Source organism: Falco rusticolus, chromosome 13 (assembly GCF_015220075.1).
Source record: "Falco rusticolus isolate bFalRus1 chromosome 13, bFalRus1.pri, whole genome shotgun sequence".
NCBI lineage: Eukaryota > Metazoa > Chordata > Aves > Falconiformes > Falconidae > Falco > Falco rusticolus.
The window spans coordinates 5,929,731-5,951,867 of NC_051199.1; the positions used below are offsets into that span (position 1 = coordinate 5,929,731).

The 22,137-nt window shown below is 42.9% G+C and overlaps 1 protein-coding gene across 9 annotated transcripts in view; it reads left to right on the top strand.

The window, feature by feature from the left end:
• The window catches only part of YEATS2 (YEATS domain containing 2), a 49,919-nt gene that overhangs the window by 8,628 nt on the left and 19,154 nt on the right, over positions 1–22,137 (top strand). For 7 of the 9 annotated variants that reach the window (XM_037406395.1, XM_037406394.1, XM_037406402.1 and 4 more), the window contains 13 exons: positions 908–1,023; positions 2,137–2,298; positions 3,992–4,103; positions 5,606–5,650; positions 6,793–6,979; positions 8,654–8,893; positions 10,825–10,983; positions 13,414–13,517; positions 16,120–16,227; positions 17,296–17,469; positions 18,705–18,963; positions 19,744–19,905; positions 21,460–21,572. In XM_037406395.1, the coding sequence (XP_037262292.1) occupies positions 908–1,023; positions 2,137–2,298; positions 3,992–4,103; positions 5,606–5,650; positions 6,793–6,979; positions 8,654–8,893; positions 10,825–10,983; positions 13,414–13,517; positions 16,120–16,227; positions 17,296–17,469; positions 18,705–18,963; positions 19,744–19,905; positions 21,460–21,572 (1,941 nt within the window). The remainder of the gene's footprint in view (positions 1–907; positions 1,024–2,136; positions 2,299–3,991; positions 4,104–5,605; positions 5,651–6,792; positions 6,980–8,653; positions 8,894–10,824; positions 10,984–13,413; positions 13,518–16,119; positions 16,228–17,295; positions 17,470–18,704; positions 18,964–19,743; positions 19,906–21,459; positions 21,573–22,137) is intronic. The other 2 variants (XM_037406399.1, XM_037406400.1) reach the window with 2 other exon arrangements.

The window sequence follows — 22,137 nt, forward strand, 5'->3', positions numbered from 1 at the left end:
GGCTCCTTGCTTGTTTGGGGCATCACTGACTTAACAGAGGAGTCATAGTGCTCCCCACGCTGACCCTCGTCTGATGAGTGCTGGGTGGATTACGCTTCAGGAAGCTGCAGCACCAACCCTGTTGTTCGTGAGAGAACAGCAGTCTCTTAATCTGTCGGCATTCGCTTCATCCAACAGTCATAAAAAAGCCTCTCGTTGCCATGCAAGCAGCGGTGCAGCCCGCGCTGGCACTGTGGGCAGTCATGGCATCGCTTTACCAGGGAGTCTTGGCCACTGCCTGATAGCTGAGGTTGTGTTACGAGGTTGCTGGATTTATAATGCCCAAGTATTACAGTGGATTTGTAGGCTTATCCAGATGTCGGTGATGTGGTATAGCTGACTGCTATCCCTGTTGAGTTGGAGCTGAATTCTTGTCTCAAGCCCAGCCTCAGTTCTTTACTGGGAAGCAACACTTGAGTTCCTCAAAGCAGCAGAGGCTGGGGATGAGAAAGATTCAGATTTTCAGAAGCCACTCGTGGGAGATTTAGCTTTGTTTCTGATTAGTGACCAAAATGATGCCACTCTAGCAGTGCTTGACTTTTTTTCAGATAGTGCAGTGGCAGTGCTTTTGAAATGCAAGCTGAAATCGTGGCTCAGATCCATGGTATGTCGCATAACGTACACTCAGTTAAGCCATGCAGTGTACACTTGGCTGGGCAGCATATCATTGTTGCGTGCCTGAGTCGCTTAAACGTGCCTAGATAGCAATTTAAGTATTTTTAGGGATGTTTCATTGTTGGTCTCTCATTTAACTATGCAGGTTTACTTTTTTTAACAATACCTTGCTTTTCTAGCACCAAACAAAATGATGTTTAAGAGGAATGTTTGGTTTTTTGTTTGCCTTTTTGTTTTCTTCCCCTACCCTCAGGACAGTTCGGGTGTTTCAAGCTCTCAAAAACCAGGACAACGAAATGCCGGACTGTCAAATGATGAAACTTCACGACTTTATGTGAAGAAAACGATTGTGGTTGGCAACGTCTCCAAGTTAGTATACGGAGTCTGAGGGATGGTCCTTTATATCAGGATTAAACGGAATAGGAGGTTAAAATTAGGAGACAAATAAAATTGCTAGGCTGTCACAGTATGAGGTATTGCTCTTGAATAATCACTGTATGAAAGGCTACCCTCCTCAAGTGTCCGCATGATTTTTTTGTGGGATGAAAAGTGTTTTAGTAGTTTATATATCTTTATATAAAGGTTTAAAGATCTGTTTCTCTCAAGGGGTGTCTTTCAGCCTGTTCTGACCAGTTAGAAATCCCAAGTTTTTCCATGAAAATTTGGAAAAGCAAGTTGTCCTGATGGCTAATTCAGTGTGTCCATAGGGACAGTGTGGGGTTTTTTTTTAAACAAAACAAAAAAAAAACCCCAAACCACCAGAATGAGGAAAATTGTGAAAGTCCAGCACAGTCTGAAGAAATTAATTTGTGCAGTTTTTATTTATAATTTTTTCCCAAAAAATTTTAGAACGGGTAAATAAATATACATAACTTCTGAACTTTGAGGAACTTGGTGGAGAAAAGCATTCATTTTAGGAAACTATGGACAAGCCCAGGTTTTAACTCTCCACCCTTGCACTACTCAAGTCAGTCTTTTCCTCTTGCATAGAAAGTAGCAAACATTTGCTGACGAAACTTACAGTGTTAGAATTGTCTTGAAAATCTGCCTAAGTCTGGGCCTGGAACCAAGTATTGACTAAAGTTTCTTAAAAACTTAAGAATTGTTATTTTTTGTATTTATGGTAGCAGAGTTGCTGATGTTGTGTTTTGGTGCAGTTTTATTTCCTGATATCTGACAATAAGATGGGGAAAGAGATTTCACAGTGGTGGAATGTTAAAATTAAGTATTTCTAAATAAGTGCCAAATGTTTAAATGGACAAATTTCATGTGGCAGTTGTGCACTAAAATAGAGGAAGTGTGTTAGAAGCATAGAGTGGTTTATGGGACTTGTATCTGGTTTTGGATGACCTGTCAGAGTGAAAAACACACAGGCATTTTACCATCCCCAAATTTTATGCCTAATCTTGCCCAAAGTACTACTTGTGGTATTTATCTATTTGGGATTTTTATTGTGCATTTGTTTTTTAATTTCTTTGCCAGGTACATTCCCCCTGACAAGAGGGAAGAAAATGATCAGTCAACCCATAAATGGATGGTGTATGTCCGAGGCTCTCGGAGAGAACCCAGCATAAATCATTTTGTCAAGAAAGTTTGGTTCTTCCTCCATCCCAGTTACAAACCTAATGACCTAGTAGAAGTGAGGTAATAATGAGTTATTCTAGTCAGTATTCCAGTCTTTATGCTTGCAAGGCTTACCGTGCCAAATTTCTTAGAAAGTTAGCAACTTCTTTTCCTTGTTTAGTATTCCATGTCTGTCTTTAACCTCTGGCTTGGCTTGACTTACTCCAAAATAATAGGAAAAATAAATTTGTGTAGCAAATGTGCCAGACAGCTGTGGGTTTTATTTGTTGGGGTTTTTTAATTTCCTACTGAGAAAAAGCATTCAGTTGCTGCATTTCATATTATTCGTATGAGTCTGTGCATCTCCTGTATGTGTTGCAATGCTGTGCAGGTTAGATTTCTGTTGCTAAAAGAGATGTTTTCTACGTCCCTTCCATTCCAGTGTGGAAAAGAACAAGGAGTCTCAGAAAGCTGTTTTCCCCACAGTTTTAATAATACGTGTGCATTGGGCAAGAAATTGTGTCCCTCTCCCAAATATTTCTCCACTGTAGTGAGATCAGCGGCACTGGCTTTATGCTTCAGGGTATTTCCCATCAGTGTGGTGGTGCTGGCCCTACAGAAGCAGGGCAGCTTTTCTGCCCTCTCCCAAACCTCCATTCAGAGCTGTAACCCTCCTGAGATGAGCGGGGTCAGTTCTCTGTTGACCGCTGCAGGCAGGGAAATGCCCTGTCTGTATTTCCTTCTCCCAGCTTTGGACCAAGAGGGTGGGAGGATGCCTTCCAGCTACTTTGTGTCTTCCCAAAGAAATTTCTTTCCACAGAGAGGGTGGGGAGGCTGCCTAGGTACAGAGTGGCAACTTAGTTCTTGCAAACTTAAACTGCTGACAGGCAACTCCAGGAGGACTTTTATCTTAGGTAAGAATTGTTGATAGGGCTCAGTAATGTTTCTGAGAAGGCAACCCTGAGCAAGTTGAAAACAAACTTCTTTGTATTTCTTGTATGACATAACTAAAATTACACTTGATTGCTGTCTTTTTGTGCCTTTCTCAGTTTCCACTATGTGATGTCAGTGTTTGTATTCTGTTTTAATTCCATCTGGTTAATTGATTTCTTGTTACACAGTTCCAGTCATCATAGTGACCATTAATGTTCTGGACTAAAAATAGCCTTTAACTTTCTTGGGTTTTGTTCCCTTGCAAAACTACATTTGTTACATTTACAGTAACAACAAGCTGAAATAACAAAGTAATGGTAAATGTTAAGAGATAAATACACCCTTCTTTCCCAGCCTGGAGAATGACTGTGGTTGAGTTTGCTTTTCATTGTTGTCTGTATGTTCTTCCTCTGGCGTTCTGTGAAGCGTGTGCCTTCTTGCTACTGCACAGGGAATAGCAGAAGGTGATTTCAAAATGCTGCATTGAAAACTCACCTTACAGCTGTGTCCTAGGAGATGACTTGGGTTTTTTTTGAAACAAATGTTTTTTATTTGGCATTAGAGCCTTCGGGTTTTTTTTAAAGTGCTTGTTTCTTGCATTCTCTCATCCAACAGTGTTTTACCATTTTCTTCCCTGTCCCCTTGTGCAAAATAAAAGTATGTTTTCAGCTGTCCAAAGCTGTAAAATTCTACTTTCTGGGATTGCATTCTGTGGTGCATAGCAGGCCTAAAGATAGCTTTAGTTGTTAGCTAGAAAAGCAGCCTTTGGCTTTCTAAAGAAGAGGTAGGTGAAAGCTGTACCACTTCTGCATCCAAAATGTGAACCGCTATTTGTTTCCAGAGAACCTCCATTTCACCTGACTAGGAGAGGCTGGGGAGAATTTCCAGTGAGAGTCCAGATACACTTCAAGGATAGCCAGAACAAGAGGATTGATATCATACACAATTTGAAGGTATTTGAACAAAATATTTGAGAGAAAGACAATTAAATGAGCTCTCTTGCAGAATCTAGAAGAGGCTCCACTTGTGTGTCTGCTTCTCTTGTGTGTGTGTGTGTGTGTCCTGCTGGTTATTTGCACATGAATAGTTGAGCTGGAGAAGGAAAGCCTCTTACCCTGGCTATTTTGGAGTTGATGTGGTAGCCAGGGAACCCAGCCTTGCAGAAGCTGGAACTGATTCTGCTCAGAGCAGCAAATCGGTTACCTGCTGTTTCCTACAGTTTGAGATATTTGTCGTGCTCTTACTGGCTTTCATTTGACAGGGTGCTGCAGGGCTGTTTTTCTGTTGGTAAAGTGATTGCTGTATCTGCTCTGTTCCTTCAGTGCTTGCATGTATTGGGTAGAGATTCTTTTGTTAGAGTGGCAGGGAGGGGCCAAGATTCCCCATTTGCTCCTTTTTTCCTTTTGAAGCGAGTGTTATTTTTCAACTCTTTTTATCAGTCCTGCAACACTTAGTAGGATTTGTAGTATGCAGTATGCAGCAGTCCTGGAAAACTAGGCCATTGCTCTTGTTTTCATTAATTAGTAGTCCCTACTGTTAGTGGAATTAAGTCCTGAGCTGGTTTAGTTTCCCATTTCTTTGAGCAGCATGATTAGTTGTATTTAAACTCTGCCTGTATTAATGAATTTCATGCTAACATAGATACCTCCTCACAACCCCAAATACAGACGGTAGAGAAGGTTGGAAATGTTCCCCTGGAACTTAGGGACATTTATATGCAGACAATGAGTGAAATATAGTTGGAGAGAGATAACTGGGGGAGAAATAGGTACCAGTATGATGGCCATTGTGCAGCGAAGGAAGCTCAGCCAACAGAAGAAAGTTGAGCCAGTCTGTTGCACGCAAGAACTCAAATCGGCAAATCTTTGCTGTTTGTGGGGTGAGCCTGTGGCTGCTGTGAGTCGATAGAAGTGAGCTGAGCCTTCCACAGCTGGCAGCCTGTCTGCCCCTGAGCTCCAGGGCACCACAAGTCTGTCAAACCCAGCTTCTCTATAGGTATTTTGATAGATGCCTCTGGGATTTTCTGCCTCTTTATCAGCTGGTAATCAGTGTAAAAGAGTGATTTAATCAAAAATTATGGTGTAAACATAGCCTTTGTGCTGGTCAGTTTAAATCTGATTTTTTTCCTAGTATTGTTTCCTCATATTGACATCAGGAATAAAAAAGGACACTCTGAAAGACTCCTCTTAGACTGAAATAATAGTTCCCCAACAATCTCATTGCCTTCAGCTTTTGCTCCTTCCTCCTTCAGTGCGGGCTTTGGGTTGTGGTTGCCTTTTTTGCAGAAGAGAGGGTACTTAACAAAGCACACAGATTTCTGACCCGGTGGCCTCAAAACTTTGGAGCGCTGCTGCTCAGCTTAGTTTCATCTTTTTCAAACAGATTGTATTGTAAATTCTAGATAAGATACTGTTTTGCCCTAGTTAATATAAATATATTGTATTGTTTTACCCAGTTGGACAGGACCTACACAGGCCTGCAGACACTTGGCGCAGAAACGGTAAGTCAGTGGGTCATGGGTGGATACTGTACTTTGATTACCTTACGGATGTTTGAAACGATATACAGGATTATGCACTGAGTCAGACCCATTTGACTTCACAATTTCTGGAAAGCAGATTTTTGCTCTCTTGTTAAATGAAATGATGATGACACCTTGTCACTAATCATGACAACAGTAATTTTTTTCCCCTTTCTAGTTGGGGGAGACTGTTTCCAGCTCTTCTTTCATAAAGAACTTAACTTGTACTACAGTTTTAATGTTTATTTCTTTGTGGAGCTTCTGGTACCAAATGCCTTGATTTGCATTCTGATGTGTTCCTGTGCAACCCGCTGTAGGTGACCCTGCTTTAGCAGGGGGCTGGACTAGGCGATCTCCAGAGGGCCCTTCCAGCCCTGACCAGTCTGCTGCAGATCTCATACATAAAAGAGATCTTTAAGTTAAAGAGATCACCTAACTGTCCTGCTGAAATTTTGCAGTATGTTAAGTATTTCTAAGTTTCTGCATCTGTTGAGATTCAGCATCTTCGTGGAAAATGAACTCTTAAAAACTTAAAATAAGTGAATTAATAACTCAGTTTGCTATATCTCTAAAGGTGGGTTTTTTATTACTTTCCCCTTGTTGTACGTAGTGAACGGAAATTTTTGTGGTGAAATTGCATTACTTCAGCTTTTCAGTCTGTGGAGAAAACATTAATGCGAGATGTCTACTGTGATTAAAGAACACTTTTGAAGAGTAGATAATGTGGTGTGTTTCTCAAGGCCTTATGAAAAAAGGCAGAAAAGGCAAGCTGCAGTTTTGTGCTTGTCCCTAAGGGGGGATGCTGTCCTTTCCTTAGTGGGATGCTTGGAGCTGGGCTCTGTATTCCTTCCAGTGTTCACTGCTCAGATTTTCACATGGACTGAGAAATGTGCTATTTTACTGTGGAGGTTCAGTGTTGCAACATTTTTTGTCTTAGCTCAAGTGCTGCTGGACCTCTGTGAAGTGTTCCTGAAATGAATAGAAATGTTGTACAGAGGTGGGGAGAGGAGAGGCAGAAGTTTCTAGACGTTAAAATTAAAAGAAAAGACAGTTGTTTTCATTTTTTGTATCTTTACTTAGCCACCAAATATTAATGTTGTCCTTTCTCCTCTTTTTGGAAGGTAGTGGATGTGGAGCTACACAGGCATTCCCTTGGCGAGGAGTATCTCTTCTCCCAGTCTTCAGAGTCTGACCTTTCTGATGTTCCTACATCTTTACCACTGCCATTGAGTATCCCAGCACCAGTGAAAGCTTCTTCACCAATTAAACAGTTGCGGGACTCCAGCCCAGATGCTTCTGTGGACAAAGGTAAAGCGAATGGGTGTTGGTGAAATTCAAATTCTTGGAACTTCAGCTCTTCTGGATACCTCCTTTTAGTTGTTTTTGTGCCTTAAAGGTTGCCAGTGCTACCTGCTTATTGCTCAGCCTAGGTGATTGTTTCCTCAATGTACTCTGAAATGTAATTCAGAAATTGTTACGTTTTTTGGGGGGTTGGTTTGGGTTTTTTTGTGTGTTTTTTTTTTTTTTAATCTGGAGTTTGAGTGGGCTGTTTTGCTAGATGTAGTGAATATGGAGCTTTATGCAGCAGATACAGTTGGAAAAATGGTTGTTGGATAGCACTCATAGTTTTGTTCTTGGCAGACTGTTTTCAGAGCAGTTTTTAGGTTTCTGAATTTTGGGCGGACTGTACGCGTTTAAGGAATTGGTCTAGTGCTGTGTTCAGTTATATACATTGGTGCCTAACATGAGTTGACCTGGGGAACACAAATGACTACATAACTGTGGTGTTGGACATAGAGACTGAAAAAGATGTAGTGTATGTTTGTCTGACGGGTGGCATCTGTGCATGTCATGGTCTCATTCTCCTCCCCTTGTAAGGTCAGGAAATGCACTGCCCGTTGCAGTGGGGCACCACTTGATGCCTTAGGATCATTTGCAATGCCTGAAACAAGCTAGTGCTGGCCCCTGGGGCACACTGTTAGGTTTTTAGTTCATGTGAGGTAGGAAAAACTGTGCCTCTGTTAGCATTTAACTTTACTCTCTAAAATACGTGGTGTCAAGGCTTACGTGACGGACCTTGGTTAACTGGGCTGAGAAAGAAGGGTGTCTTCTATGGTTTACACATTTCAGTGTGAGAAGCTTGCTGGAAACAGCAACTTTATGTTTCAAAACACAGTGGCGTGCAACATTGTCTGATGCCTTTCATGATTTCTCCTGGCACTTCTGTGTTCAAGGAATGGCTTTAAGCTGGTGTCGTGCATGGTGTGCTTTCTGGTAGGTGCCACGATGCTACTGGCAGTGTTCTGGCTCAGCAAGAAGAATGTCCACTGTTTAAATGCAGTGTTCTCTTGTGGCCAAAAAAGCAGAAACACAACCAAATTTTAAATTCACAGGCTTTTTATTTGAACAGGAAGATATGCAGCACCTTTAGGTGAGCACTGCTACAGCCAACAGGAAGCAAGTAAACCTGCCTCTTTCTTACACTGACAGGCAGTGGCTTCTCTCGTCAGCTCCAGGTTAATTGATCTCCTTCTGCGTCAGATAACCCAGGCCAAAAGGCAGTAGGTGTTCTCCTTGTGCTCTTACTCGAAAAAATGTGCTGTGAGATGCTCTCCGAAGGAGGTCCAGCCTTAGCCTTGTGGAGCCCTAACTGAGGACACTTGAAACTACCAACAGCTTTTGGTCAATGGAAAGGTCATTCCAAGAAAATGCTTGAGAAGTGGCTGATCACCTGCCACAGCTGAACAGGCTGTGCACAGTAGCGTTTTATTCTTCTGTTCAGAGACGAATCCAACAAGCTTGCGCAGGAGGAACCCCCTACCCCACTTTCTCCCTGTTCAGCACTGCCCGCCGGTTGTTTTTCCTTCCTTCCTTCAAGAACATGTTTGTCATACCTGAGTTTTGTTTGTGTGGAGAAGCACAGTAAGGAATTAGATGTCTCAGCCTAAGAACTATTTCTCTTGTTTTCCCTGTTTTAATCAGGATTCCCTGGGAATGCTGAAACCGAAAGACATGCCACGTTTTATTCCCTGCCATCTTCGATAGAACGGACTCCCACCAAATTAGCCACACAGAAAGTTGCCTTTGGCTCTCATGGAAATTCAGCCTTTCAACCCATTGCAGCTAGCTGTAAAATAGTGCCTCAAGGTCAGAGTCCAAGCCCTGCAGAGTCACCAGGAAAATCCTTCCAGCCTATCACCATGAGTTGCAAGATTGTATCAGGTGAATGTTAGTTTACTTATCCCAGTGCTTCACCCTGGAAAACGAGAGAGTGAACCAGTTGGACTTGTTTTGTGTCCTTCCCCTGATTTCCTGCCAATCTTTGAACATTGGGCAGTAGGAAACTCTATGATAAGGAGCTAAACACACTTCTTAATGTTCAAGAAAAAAACCACACAAGTGTGAAATGCTTCACGTTGGATCAAAAGCAGGATGAGAGCTGTTCTCTCCCTGTTCTTGAATGCTTTTAAGTACGAAAAAGATAGAAAGATAGACTTTAGCTGGACTGCTACCCACAGAAAGGCCCAGGCAAGGATGCAGCTTCCACGTCGGGTATTTATATGTGGGAAGAAGCCCACATATGTGTTCTTCTCCCTCCTGTTTTCAGACAGCTGGGATGGATTAAGAAGAAAATTTTTTTCTGATTATTGGCAAATAATTAGGTTCGACCTTGTACACTCAAATAGTCCCTCTTGTACTTGCGATATATCCTCAGATGGAACAGCTTTGCTCTTCCTCTTCCAAAAGTCCACCCTCTGTTGGATTAAATTGTCAGCTGACTGCAGTGAGCAATGTGATACACTCTTTTGATAGCTTCTGAATCAAACGTGGTCAAGGTGCTGTTTACTCATTTCACTTATAGTCCCTTCCCTGCCCTGGGCATGATGCCATCCACTGGATGATGTTTTACATCAGAAGGTTTTAATGTGCAGCTCATCACGTCATATGTTTTGAAGCTGAAAGGACCTGTTAACGTTCCTTCATTTTCTGGTGTTCTGGGTAGAGAGGATGAAGCACCAGCTATCAGTATGTGTGATTTCTGATGATCTGCTCCCAGATAATTTTCCTCAAGTGTGTCTGGTTTGTTGGTTTTGTTTTGTTTTTTTAAAATTACATTTCAATACTGTTCCTTGACATCTTAAAACTGTACTCAGGCTGATTTACATTTGAACCTATGCCAAGTGCTTTCTTCTTTCTTAATAAGCTCTCCTCTTGATCTTCTTTTCCCAAGGCTTCCCAGAAAGCAGGAATTATAGGGGCCATCCTATCCTTAAAATCCTTGGACTGCTCTCTGTTGATCTTTGCTATTTAAATGTTTCCTTGCTAAATATTTTCCAAGGTTCTGCCATCTGCCAAGAAGAGTCACCCCTTTCAGATTCCAAAAGCAGTTCATAAGACACGGAGATTTTATTTGATCGGCATTTATGTTCCATTTTAATTGTCAATCACTGCCAAGAAAGCAGATTAACAGGCAGTCAAAGCTTAGTGTGCTTGCTGCCATCTCTTTTTCTCTGATCACTGCCTTGCCTGTCCTTTTCTCTGCATTTCTTGTTTACTGCCTCATGCAACTTTTTTCTTCTCTGGTTTTTCCCTTTCCTGGTCCTGTTACACAGAAGTTGCACATTTTACAGTTAAGGGCTTCTGCTGTAGTGAGAGCAGCGAAGGGGCAAGAGTGTCCATGACTGTCTGATGGCTGCTGTATCGCACAGCCTTGTTACATGAACTGCTCAGTTCCTGGCTCTGAATGCCCGTACTGTGGGCTCCACAAGAGAAGGAGAGCACCTCTCAAGGAGCTCAGCTCTTTTGCTTTCTTCCTCTCCTTGGATGGACTGGTCTTGGCAGTGAGAATGATTTAGGTAACATCCCTCAGGATTCAGGGACAGAACATTTGGCTTCTCAAGGTCCCTTTGAACCCTGCTTGTTCTGGTAGGCAGAGAATGTCCAGGGTAGGTATGAGCCATAGTGCTTTACATGCCTTTCCTCTCCTTCTGTCTCCTCTTTCCTTCTCCAAGTCATGTGATCTCACTCAGGCTGGGAAATGCATCCTCAAAAAATGTTCCTTCTCTAAGCCATTTTAAAAAGTACTACTATTGCTGTATTTTTATGTTCTTACAACATTTACAAGATAGAAGCATTGGACTTTTTTTCTTAAGGTTCTCCAATATCGACCCCTAGTCCATCTCCGCTACCTCGTACCCCAACCTCCACTCCGGTGCACATGAAGCAAGGCTCTGCTAGTTCAGTCATTAATAATCCGTATGTTATTGTGGACAAGCCTGGACAGATGGTTGGAGCAGCAGCCACAAGCACAGGTGTGTAGTGTGATCACCAAAGGCAGTGGCTTAGTCTTACCCATTCAGGTTTATTCTTCCTTTAAAATGATGAGTGCAATAACAGTATTTCAGTTTGTCAAGGTGGAAGAGTGCTCGGCAAAGAAAGAAGGAGGTATTGTTGGTGTGCACAACTGGCCTGTGTAACATGGTTAAGGTATCTCAGACTTTAACATGACTTCCATTAGGAAACAGCACATAGCATAAGGCCGAATGGGATCCACAGACACCTCTTCAGAGAGAGCCTGTTCTTTGCAGGCAAAAAGGGAAGGGGAGGAAGTAATGTAGACTGTGGTGCATGGAGATTTAGACAGAAACATGGGTGGCTGGGTGAGAACTGTGTTGCGGATGTGGGCACAAAGCATGGAGAGCTTGCAGTGACAGGCAGATCAGTCTTCAAGTCCCAGCGTACGGTGCTTTACATGTGTTGAAATGCATAGACCCATGTTACCAGAGCAGCCGTGCTGGGTTTTGTTACTGCTTTTAACTTATAGCTGGTCCAATTCCAGCCAGTTTGGATTCCTCTAACTGGATTATTTTGGTGCTTCAGTGGTGCTGTAAGCCTGGGTCCAGGGGGAGGAATGAGCTGCAGGAGATGGGTGACGGGTGTGGGGGTCAATGGGTAGTTTGTGTCAGTGCTAGAGGAAAAAGTTACTCAAAAGTCTTTCATTTGTTGTGATTTGTGGCCAAGAACCACTGTCTATTTAAAAACATGTTTGTTTATGTATGTGTGTGCTTGCTAGCATCTCAGAAGGATGCTCAGAGCTATGTGATGAAGTGCAGTGTACATGTAATACGCAAACTGTTTGCTGGGCATGGTTGGAAAATGCAAATATTCTTCTCTTAATAACAGTTCCTCCTTTTATCTGAGGGAACACAGCTGTCATGTTCATTTTAGCTTCTTCACAGAGGGAATTGGTAGGGGGAGCATAGTCATAGCTGAATTTTTCAAAGTATGTTTTAGGAATTTCTTGCTAACACTGAAGCTGTTTCACCAATAGGTTTTTGGGGTTGGGTTTTTTTGTTTGTTTGGGGGGGTTCTGCCTTTTTTTCTTTTCTGTTTCTTCTTTACCTCTGGCCTTACTGTCTGCTCTGCACACGTGGTTTATTGTTGTTTGGGTAACTTTTGTATTGTCCTAGTAGAGATTTGCACATGGAGGGTAGGTTCTGTAGATGCACCAGATGGTTTGGACATATAAATCTCAATGCTGTTAAAGGTGCAGTTTCCCACCACGTTAGTGTGGTGTAAGTGCAGACTGGCCTGGAAGAAACTGCCTGCTGCCTCTCCCTCCCCTGCGCTCCTGCTGCTTTGCTCGTATCCTGCACAAGTCAGATCAGGTCAGTGGCAGAGCAGAAAATTAATGCCCTCCTCTCCCCAGACTGAGCTTTGTTGTCAGATAGCTTCATCACCAGACCCTGTATGACAGAGCAAGAGGGAACGTGGAACTGGCTTTTTGGCTACAGCAGCCAGGCTGGATTGAGCATAATGTGATACTACAGACAAAGTCACTGGGACGTTTTTGATAAGACTGCAGATCATATTTAAAATGAGTGGCAAGAGCTCTATGCTCTGAAAGCCAGCCTTTCCAAACCCCTGAAATGGCTGCTTGCTTGCTTTTAAATTTAAATGCAGATTGTAGTACAGCTGTGTGAGAGACTATTACTGTGTTTTTGTGTGTGTTGTCTGTGGCTTTGGCATTTCTTGAAGAAACAAAACTAACCAACCAGCCCAACAGCAGTAATAAACTGCTGCTGAGCAACAAAGTGTTATGTACACACTGATAATGCAGGGTAAGTTTACCACTGAACCCCCATCCGTTTTGAGGGGTCAGGAGAGTGCTGTGGCACATATATCCATATGTTAATTTTGCAAGAGCAGTCTTCTGCAGATAGAGGACCCTGTGTCTTAATTCCTTGGTTTTGTTTCTTCCTTCACCCTCCTCACTCTGTCCCTTCCTCATGTTACTCCTCACTTTGTCTCTCTCCTTTCCTGGCCTTCCTTTTCCTTCCTGCTCCAGCCTCCTCCAAGCCTTCCCCTCTGCCAGTGTCTGAGGCTGGTGTAGGTTCAGAGGGCTTCTGCAGCAGGTTCTCACTGGCAGCTCGTTTACTGTCCTAATTTCACATGTTTGCACCTGTAGCCGATACCCTCAGGCTCCGAGGAAGGTGCCTTTCCATTTGCCTGCAGCAAACGGAGCTCTGGGTGCAGAGTACCCCCTCTGGGGCAAGGGTTCTGCCGGTGGAAATTTGGTAGTGGATTTGTTTTGTGCCCATGCCAACTCCCACTTGACGTACTTCATGGAGAATACACAGTTGAAAATAAATGCTGTGTGTCGTCTTAGAAGAGGTTTCATGTGTTTGTTGGCACGGCTCGCCAGCCCTCACCTGACATGTCCTTTGTTTCCTGATACGCAGGGAGCCCAACCAGCAAACAGGCCAGTGTTTGTCAGGCCTCTCACGGAACTGGATCTCCTGTATCAAAGACCCATGGGAACAGTTTTGTCACCTCAGCTGTCAAGGTAATGTTCTCGTTAGGTGTGTACTTTCCATTTAAAATTCAGCTTCCTATTAAATAGGGCTTTTTAAGTGTTATAAATCCTGCATTTCGAGGAAATTCTTTAGGTTGTCATTTCATATGAAGATTTACTGTGTCTAACAGAGGGAGCTGTGTGAGAACATGGTGGTTATACAAGATGATAGTGTCACTTCATGCAGCTCTAATTAGACGTGCCTACACCTCTGTTAAAGGCATTGCTTTTTTGCATTTTCTACAAGGGGATCCATGGAGAGCATAGCTCTCAAAATGTCTTGTCTTTCAAAAAAGCTCTTCTGTAGCTGACTTTGATCTTTTTCACTTTTAGTGACAATATGTGATTAAACCAGAGGTGCCTACCTCAAAACCTTCACTCTGTTCATTATCTTTGTACAGCAGCCACTCCTAGCAGCCTGAAAATAGCCCATTTAGTGGTTTTATAACTGCCTGCTTTTAGAAAAATGTTTGTGTAAACAGTGGAGTAACCCAGTGTGTAAACAAACAGTGATAAATGGGGTCCACCATGCATCTGATCTGCAAAGCCCAAAAGGTATGGAGCTGAACTGTCTCACATAAAATCTCTCCCACATCTTGTGCTAGGAAGGCTATTTCTGGCAGGGAAGCGCCGTCAGTGTGGCTCTTTCTGAAAGCAGCTGGTGGGTGTGCTGCTGAAAGCAGGAGCGTTTCCCTGTCTCCAAGTCAGAAAAATGTTAATGCAGGATTTGGTGGGGAGCAAAGGCTTGCCAGTCAGCCTGCGGAGACCAAATCTCTTTATATTTGGAACTGAAATACTTCCTGTGTCTGTTAGGAAGAAAGTGGTGAAGGTTGCTGTCCGAAGCAATTGGTTTGGAGTAGTGTTTTAAGTGTCAGGTGTGCAGGTAGCTCTTCAGCTTTTAAGAGCCTGTCTGCTCAGATGGATTTCACTTAACTATGCTGAAAACTATTCATGAGTCTTTAATTTTCACTGATTTGGGACAGTTCTTTCTGAAAGGTTCTCAGTGAGTCAGAGTAGGCGCGTGTCATTAGTGACAGTTGAATTCTGTATTTCCAGGGCAAAGTTAAAAACTGAAGGTATGTTAGAAAAAAAAAGATCATAGCTCTGTAAACAGTAATATATTTTGATTAATGTCTTCTGGTTGGTGGAAAAGTGTAATTTTATGGTTTCTTTAAAGAGGAGGGAGTGCCTGATAGTTCACTGTGATGTTACAGATTGTGCTTAACTCGCCACTTTTCATCACTGTGCTAGCTTTCTCTGTATTTTTTTATTACTTAAAGCTGTGTTTCTTCAGCCACCTTAAAATGACCGATATGCAAGCTGCTGTGGAGAGGACTGGTTGTGCCTCTAGCCTTGTCTTCACACTCCCCGTTTGCTGCCACTTGTGCAGTGGTGTGGTGAACCACAGCAGGCAGATGATCTGGTTGAAAACTGATCTGTTTTCAGCTGTATGTGTCAGCACAAGGAAGATGGCAGGAGCGCTAGGATAGAGCCTGAGGGCTTGCTTTCTGGTCATGATCCAACCCAAGGATGGGCCAAGTGATTGTGAAACCATGGCTTTGGAGTTCACGTTGATTGTAACAGAGTACAATTATTTTACTTAAATAAAACAGAATGGTAACAAACTTCCTCAAGTGCATTTGGTTTTTCTACCAGCCTCAGATCCAGAAATGCCAGGTGCATGATTTTGCAGGTGTGAAAATATTTTTAGTTCAGTTGCTTATGTATCCTCACTGTTTCTGCCAAATAGTGAGTTCTGCTTGGGAAGACCGTATGCCATCGCATCTTCCTAGTTACAGGACAGCAAAAATTCATCTGAGAGGATTTTGCTTGCAGACTTAAGTTGAACATATTTTTTCCCCTTTGTAACTTGTTTCTTCTTAGATTGTCTTCTCTCTCTGAGACTGTGTATAGAATAACAGAATGATGGAGGTTGGCAGTGACCTCTGGAGTTTGTCCAGTCCAACTCCTCTGCTCAGAGCAGGGTCAAGTAGAGCAGGTTGCTCAGGAGTACATCCAGTTGGTTTTTGAGTATCTCCAAAGCTGGAGAGTCCACAGCCTCCCTGGGCAACCTCTTCCAGTGTTTTATGTCCATTAAATATTTTTTTTTCCTTATAATTAAACAGAATGTCCTGTGTTTCAATTTTTCAATTTGTGCCCATTGACTCTTGTCCTTTCATTGGTTACTGTTGATTGTTATCTGGCTTGATCTTCTTTACACCTTCGCATCAGGTATTTATATGCATTGATAAAATACCGCTTCAACCTACTTGAATTTTACAGCTCTGAAACACTTTGTATAAAAAGCTAGCCAGGGAAAATGAGTCGATTTCTTTCACCTATGTGTGATATAGTAAGAAACAGTTACTGCTGTTGGAGATGTAACATTCCAAATAAAGTTTGCTTTGTAGGTTGTATTAAGTATGTTACACTCCATTTAATTAATTGTTGACTGATTCTGGAAATGTCTTTATTTGTGCAGGTAATTTGGCCTGCCTAGATGGTCCATACTACCCTTTATTAGCAGTCACTTGTTTTATTACTTCCATTAGACATTTCACTGATTTTGTGCACCATGTCTTCCTATTTGCAGCAGGAGGATTCTCTGTTTGCCACCATGCCACCCCTCTGTCCCATTGGGAGCCATTCCAAGGTGCAGAGCCCCAAATCAGTCACTGGAGGACTTGGAGCTTTTACAAAGGTATTCCTCTTGGCTTTTTTGCCAGGACAAGAAGCCCAATAGTGCCACTTCATGCTGTCTTGTGCCACAAACCACGTAACTTCCAGTGCATGGAAAACTATTACTGGAACCAATGCGTCTTCCTGCCAAGGGCTGTCTAGCACCTCTCAAAAATGTTTGGGTTTGTTCTTTTTTTTCTTTTCTCTCCCTGTGGCTTTACTGTACCTGTCATCTTTCTTTTTACCTCCTCTTTAATCCTTTCTTGGTTTTCTTTGAATCACTTTCATATTGAGGCTGATGTTTTAAAGCTGTTTTTAGTGGGATACAGTGAAAGTGAACTGCAGTAGATCTGTCAGGAGCTACTTAAAAAATGATACAGTGATTTCTGAATGTCAGATGTTGCTACTTCTGAGTACATTTCCTTAAATGTTGTCATCCAGAATTATAAGTTGGTTCTGGCAGTATTAGGTGATCCAGGTAAAAGGTGGAAGAATGCTTCCGACCAGTTACAGTGCCTACAGCAATCTAACACAAAAGAAACCCCAGCCTTTCTTGAGTCGCTGCTCTTTGGGATTAGATTTACAGCCTGTCCCAGAGAAACGTGAAACATGTACATGAGAGAATAATGCCAGCTATAATAATTTACGGTATCTATAGCTATAATATTGGTTGTAATATTGCAGGATATAAAAAAAATATGGAGGTTTAGAACATGTTCTGAGCAGGAGGGTGCTTAGAAATTTGAAGCCTTAGGGTATTGCGGCTCAGTGTTGAGATGCAGGGCCCGAAGTCGTCAGGTCTGGTAAAGCCCATTGTTAGCATGACTAGTAGTTGTAATATTACTTGCTGTTTCTGTGATTCTGTAATTTCTATGAGCACCACTCAAATCTGGAATGCTTTGTAAGAGCAGACACCACCCACACACCCATGTTGGTAGTAGCCCTTGTCTTGGAGCTGAGTTAGTGTCCACCTGGTGGTAAGAACCATGTCTGACTGTTGGCCTGCCCTTTCCTGCAGACAGGCTGTTTCAGAAATGATCCTCGACAATTTAAGGTCTTTGCTTTCTTATTATTTCTTCCTATTTAAAAGGTGATCATAAAGCAGGAGCCAGGAGAGCTGCCCCAGCAACCGCAACTACCAGTGACAGGGACAGCCACGCAGACCTCTGTGCAGCAGTATGTCACTGTAAAAGGGAGCCACATGTTAGCCTTGTCACCGCAGAAGCCGGTCGTGAGCACAGGCGAGGGGACAGTGCAGTCTAAGGTATGAGGCACTTGGGTGTCTTTGGTGTGGTGTAAGCTGTCTTTCTTGTGGTTTTATTACAACATTTTGTGCTTCTCTTGGGGATACAGGGTTGCTTCTGTCTCAGACCCAGGCAGCAGCACCATGCTTAGCTCGTTTTTCTCCATGTGCACAGTGGATCATACCATGCTTACCTTGTATTACCTGCTTACCGTGAGAAGGGAGCAGGGTGAGCAGGCACTATTGCATTTTATTACATACAGGGAACATCTCCCGCTTCTGTCTAACCCATTGCAACAGTTGGGATGGGGGTGGTTTTGAACAACCCAGACAGCGGGCTGCCATCATCAGCTCTTTCTGAAATGCATCCAGGTATTTCTGTAAGAGGGGTCAAATTCTTTCCTTATTTCTTTGGACTGCAGTCCAAGGAAACAAGGCCTGCAACAGAAAAAAGATCAGGACAAACAAGGAGTGGGGTGGAGTCTGAGCCAGAACTAGCATTAGGCAGAAGCAGTGCTACTTGAGTGACAGCTGAAGTGTTCTATTGTAGGAGTCTGTGCCAATGCAGTGCTGCTATAACAGGAGTGACACAGCTTCTGAGAAGGCACAGTAACTGTGCAGTGACAAGATGACAGATGTGTCAGAAATTGTCTCCGTTCTTGCCTGTTTCCATTGTGGATAGAGTCAAATCATGTGCCAAGCACAGGAGACTACGTACAAAGCTTTCACTTTTGCATAAGTAAATACATATTTACATTTGCAACAGTTTGTTTCCATTTTACTTCCTTATTTGCCTCTTTGAGCAGGTATGCAAACTTGTGTTTCCCTGCAGTTATTGTCAACACGTAAAACTGAAGCAGTTTGTGATTCTGCTTTGAGGCCATAGTTTTCCCAGGGAGTCTGTTCCCATTAATGTGTTTGAAACTAAATTTCTGGATCTCTGTGCTTTGCCAACGCAAGCTTTATCTTCAGCTGGAATTAAGGCATTGCTTATATATGAGGGGAAAAAATGGAAGTGCCCTGTAATTTGAATGTTCTTAATCTTTTGTGGGTGCTCTGAAATCCTGGTTGTGTTTATCTTTTTGCTTAGGATTGACCTCTTGCCAATTTAATTTTGTTTCTGAATTAATAGCTTTTATACGTGACTAGACATGTATAAAGTGTCCTGAATTGTCTAGAGATGGAGGTAGCTACCAGCTAGAATTCACATGATTGCTCTTGGCAGCACTACATCATCCAATACTTATTTCTTGCAGGTTGTTGGCGTTCCAGTTGGTTCTGCTTTACAGTCGACAGTGAAACAAGCAGTGGCTATAAGTGGTGGCCAGATACTTGTGGCAAAATCTAGCTCTTCAGTAGCAAAGGCTGTTGGTCCGAAGCAGGTTGTGACTCAAGGTGTAGCCAAAGCCATCGTGAGTGGAGGTGGAGGGACGATTGTTGCTCAGCCTGTGCAGACTATAACAAAGGCGCAAGTTTCTTCCACAGGTGCTCAGAAAAGTACATCTCAAGGCTCAGGTAGAGTAATTTTACACCTTGTTAGTAGCTCATGATGGGTAGTCTTTGAGGGTCTGTAATGATTTCTCCAACTGCAAAATAACTATGTGTGATTGAAAAACTTCAAAATTACTAGAGAGGTCTGTAGGGGAATTCAGGCTGACTGAGATTAGTTATAAAGCAAATGTTCACTCATTATCTGTAAGGGGGAAGAGGAGGGAGCACAAGTACTTTAAAACATGCAGTGTTCTGTGAGTGGAGATCAGATATGCTGGGGAATGTACTGGAGAACTAGCAGTCTTTCATGGAGCCAGGTCTCACATTTTTGCCCAGCATTGTGGTCCTTAGATGCTCAAAAAGCTCCACATCAACAAACAAGAGCCAAACTGCCCTTAATGTATCTTCACATCTTCCCCAGTTACAAGGGTTGGGCAGAAGCACCCTGCCTGCTTCTGCCACAGCTGGCTTTAGCTGAGCATGTTAGCTCAGGGTCTGGACTTCCTGAAGGATGATGTGTAGCCTCTGGGCTGGAGGATGCCTCTAGACCCTGTGGCTGTGCTGCTTTGACCTGCAGCCGTAAGTGATTCTGCATGCAGCGAGATTATTTTTTTTTTTTTCAGACCTATTCAAAAAAGCATCTGTGCATCACTGGTGGAGTTAATCTGTTAGGCCAGCTACATGTGGATTATCAAAAGGCGAGCTGCATGTCGCTCCTAGTACTTCCGTCCTGTGCAGATTTCAATGCGTGCTACTTTCTGCAAGCAGTAGTTTGATTTCTTTTTATTGTTTCTTTCTTTCTAGTTATGGCTACACTGCAGTTACCAGCCACCAACCTGGCAAACTTGGCAAACTTACCACCTGGCACCAAACTGTACCTCACCACCAACAGCAAGAATCCTTCTGGGAAAGGAAAACTGCTTCTGATACCCCAAGGAGCCATACTGCGAGCCACGAATAATGCTAGTTAGTCTTGCAGGGAAATCTAATGAATTAAATAATGTAATCACTGCATAATTAATATGTTTGGCATTTTTGCTATAAAGCATCCTGGTGCTGTGGAAGTCAGTAGTGGGATGGGGTTTCTTTGTTCACAACAACACAGTATATGGTGCTTTTTAAGACTGAGATCTTACAAGTGACTTCTCGATGAAACTGCTTTTCCTGCAGTGCTCTCAATGTCTTTCTGTGCTGAAAGCAGACAGTGTAATTTTCCTCAGAATTCAGCAAAGGGTTGTCTTTAACTCTTCCTTGTGATCTTTAGGAAGACAACTGCATTTTCACGATATTAAACTGAGATGGATTTGAATGTGTTGTGAAAGCTATTAATAAGTAATGGAATGACACCCTGGAGAAACTAGAAGCATAAGGAGCTAAGTTTGAGAAGGACAAGATACTGTATCTGGAACTAGTGGAAGAGACCGTTTTGAATAGAGATACAAGGTTTGGCCCCAAGCTGTTGAGACCAGCAGAAATACTTTTTTGGTAATGGGCCTGTCAATCAAGCTTGCTGTGAAATACCTGGAGAGTAACATTGCTAAAATAGTTCTGATGGGCAATACTTCATTTTATAGTGTGCTCTTGCTGTAGGGAGAGAATACTGCAGGTTTTGGACTGTGTAGATGAAGAGTTTTGTCGTGAGCCCTCTCCCGAATGCCCCTTTTGAGGCTGGGGGTTGGGATGGGAGATGGATTTGGTGTAAAGTTTTTGCTCCCAGTTCTGATACTGGCAGTAAGGAAGAGATATTATTCAGCTTAATATGTAAGGCCGTAAATACCAGCAACATAGCAATAGAGTACATGTCACTGAAGAAGTAGATACTCTTGGTGAAGGTATTTCTGGGCTGTAGAATGTGATGGGAGCCCCATTGCTTGAGATTTAGAGAGGAAGCTGCGGCAGGCCAGCTTTGACAAGGAAATAATCTCACAGGCATCAAGGACGAGCCAATACTTGTGATTTTTGTGACAGAGCCATAAATACTTTGTAATCCTTACTCCTTAATGAGAGACTGCAAAAAAAGTGTTCAGGCTGTTCCTTCTGGAGACAGAGCAATATCAAAGTGTCACTGCAGATTACCACTGCATGGTGTCCATGATCTAATACTCTGTTAACAATTGCACTGGACAGCCAACAGAAGTAAAATTAAGAAGCCACTGGGATTCATAGTCTTTCTAGGGCTTTTGCTGCAAATTCATAACCTGCAATAGACTGATGAAAAGACTGTTCATCTGTTGGACAGCATTTTCTTTTGATAGAAAATTCAAAACAGTCTGAAATGACATTTGCTTGCCCACCAGTCCTCCTTATTTCCCCCATAGCTCCTTTTGTTCGCAGTGTTTGCTGAGCTTTTAGACAGCATCTATGAACTGTGATGTACTGGATAATAATGATACTCAGCTGTAAAACGTGTGTCAGCAAATGTCTTGCAAAGTGTTTTTTAATTACAACTATATACAGGGATGCTTCAGCAGTTGACAGTGTTGGGTAACCAAAGGGTCAAGCCTCTTCTTCTGGTTGTAGGTCTCCAGTCTGGTTCTTCTACAAATAGTGGAGGAGGAGGAGCCCAAAGCACAAGCAGTAACTTGTCACAGCACCTCACCTATACATCCTACATCCTGAAGCAGACACCCCAGGTCAGTGGCATAAGCATCTCATTTGAAGCAGATCAACATTTCCAGGCTGCAGTGGTGTTAGGTTGGTGTCCTGTGGTTCTGTAGTACATGAAACATTCTTGGACTATGGGATCTAGATCCTCTCTTAACAACCCTTCCATCTCTTCCCTCTGCCAGGCATCTACTTTACCACTTGTTGCTGTTGGCACATCTCTGCCCCTCACCTCCCCTTGAGGGTTGTACCCTCATGGTTCCTTGCAGGCTGAGAAAGCAGCAGTGAGTAAGGCCAGGGTAAGCAGTGGGTGGAGAAAAGACAGTGTGGTAAGAGTGCCTGGTGGCAGGGCCACCAGGGTCACTGAAACAAGAGAGGTGATACGATGGAGTTACCTTACACAGTAGGATATGTAAAAGTTGGAGGAAAGCATGAGAGCGAGCAGAGTAAGGGGGAGTTATTGGAGTGAAACAGCAAGGCTGAGTAAGAAAGAAAAATGAGGAACCAGAAGATTATGTGAAGGGATCCATGTGTGACAGAGGGTGAATGAAGCCTCTGAAGGGGGTAACAACTGAATATCGATGTGAAGTAGGA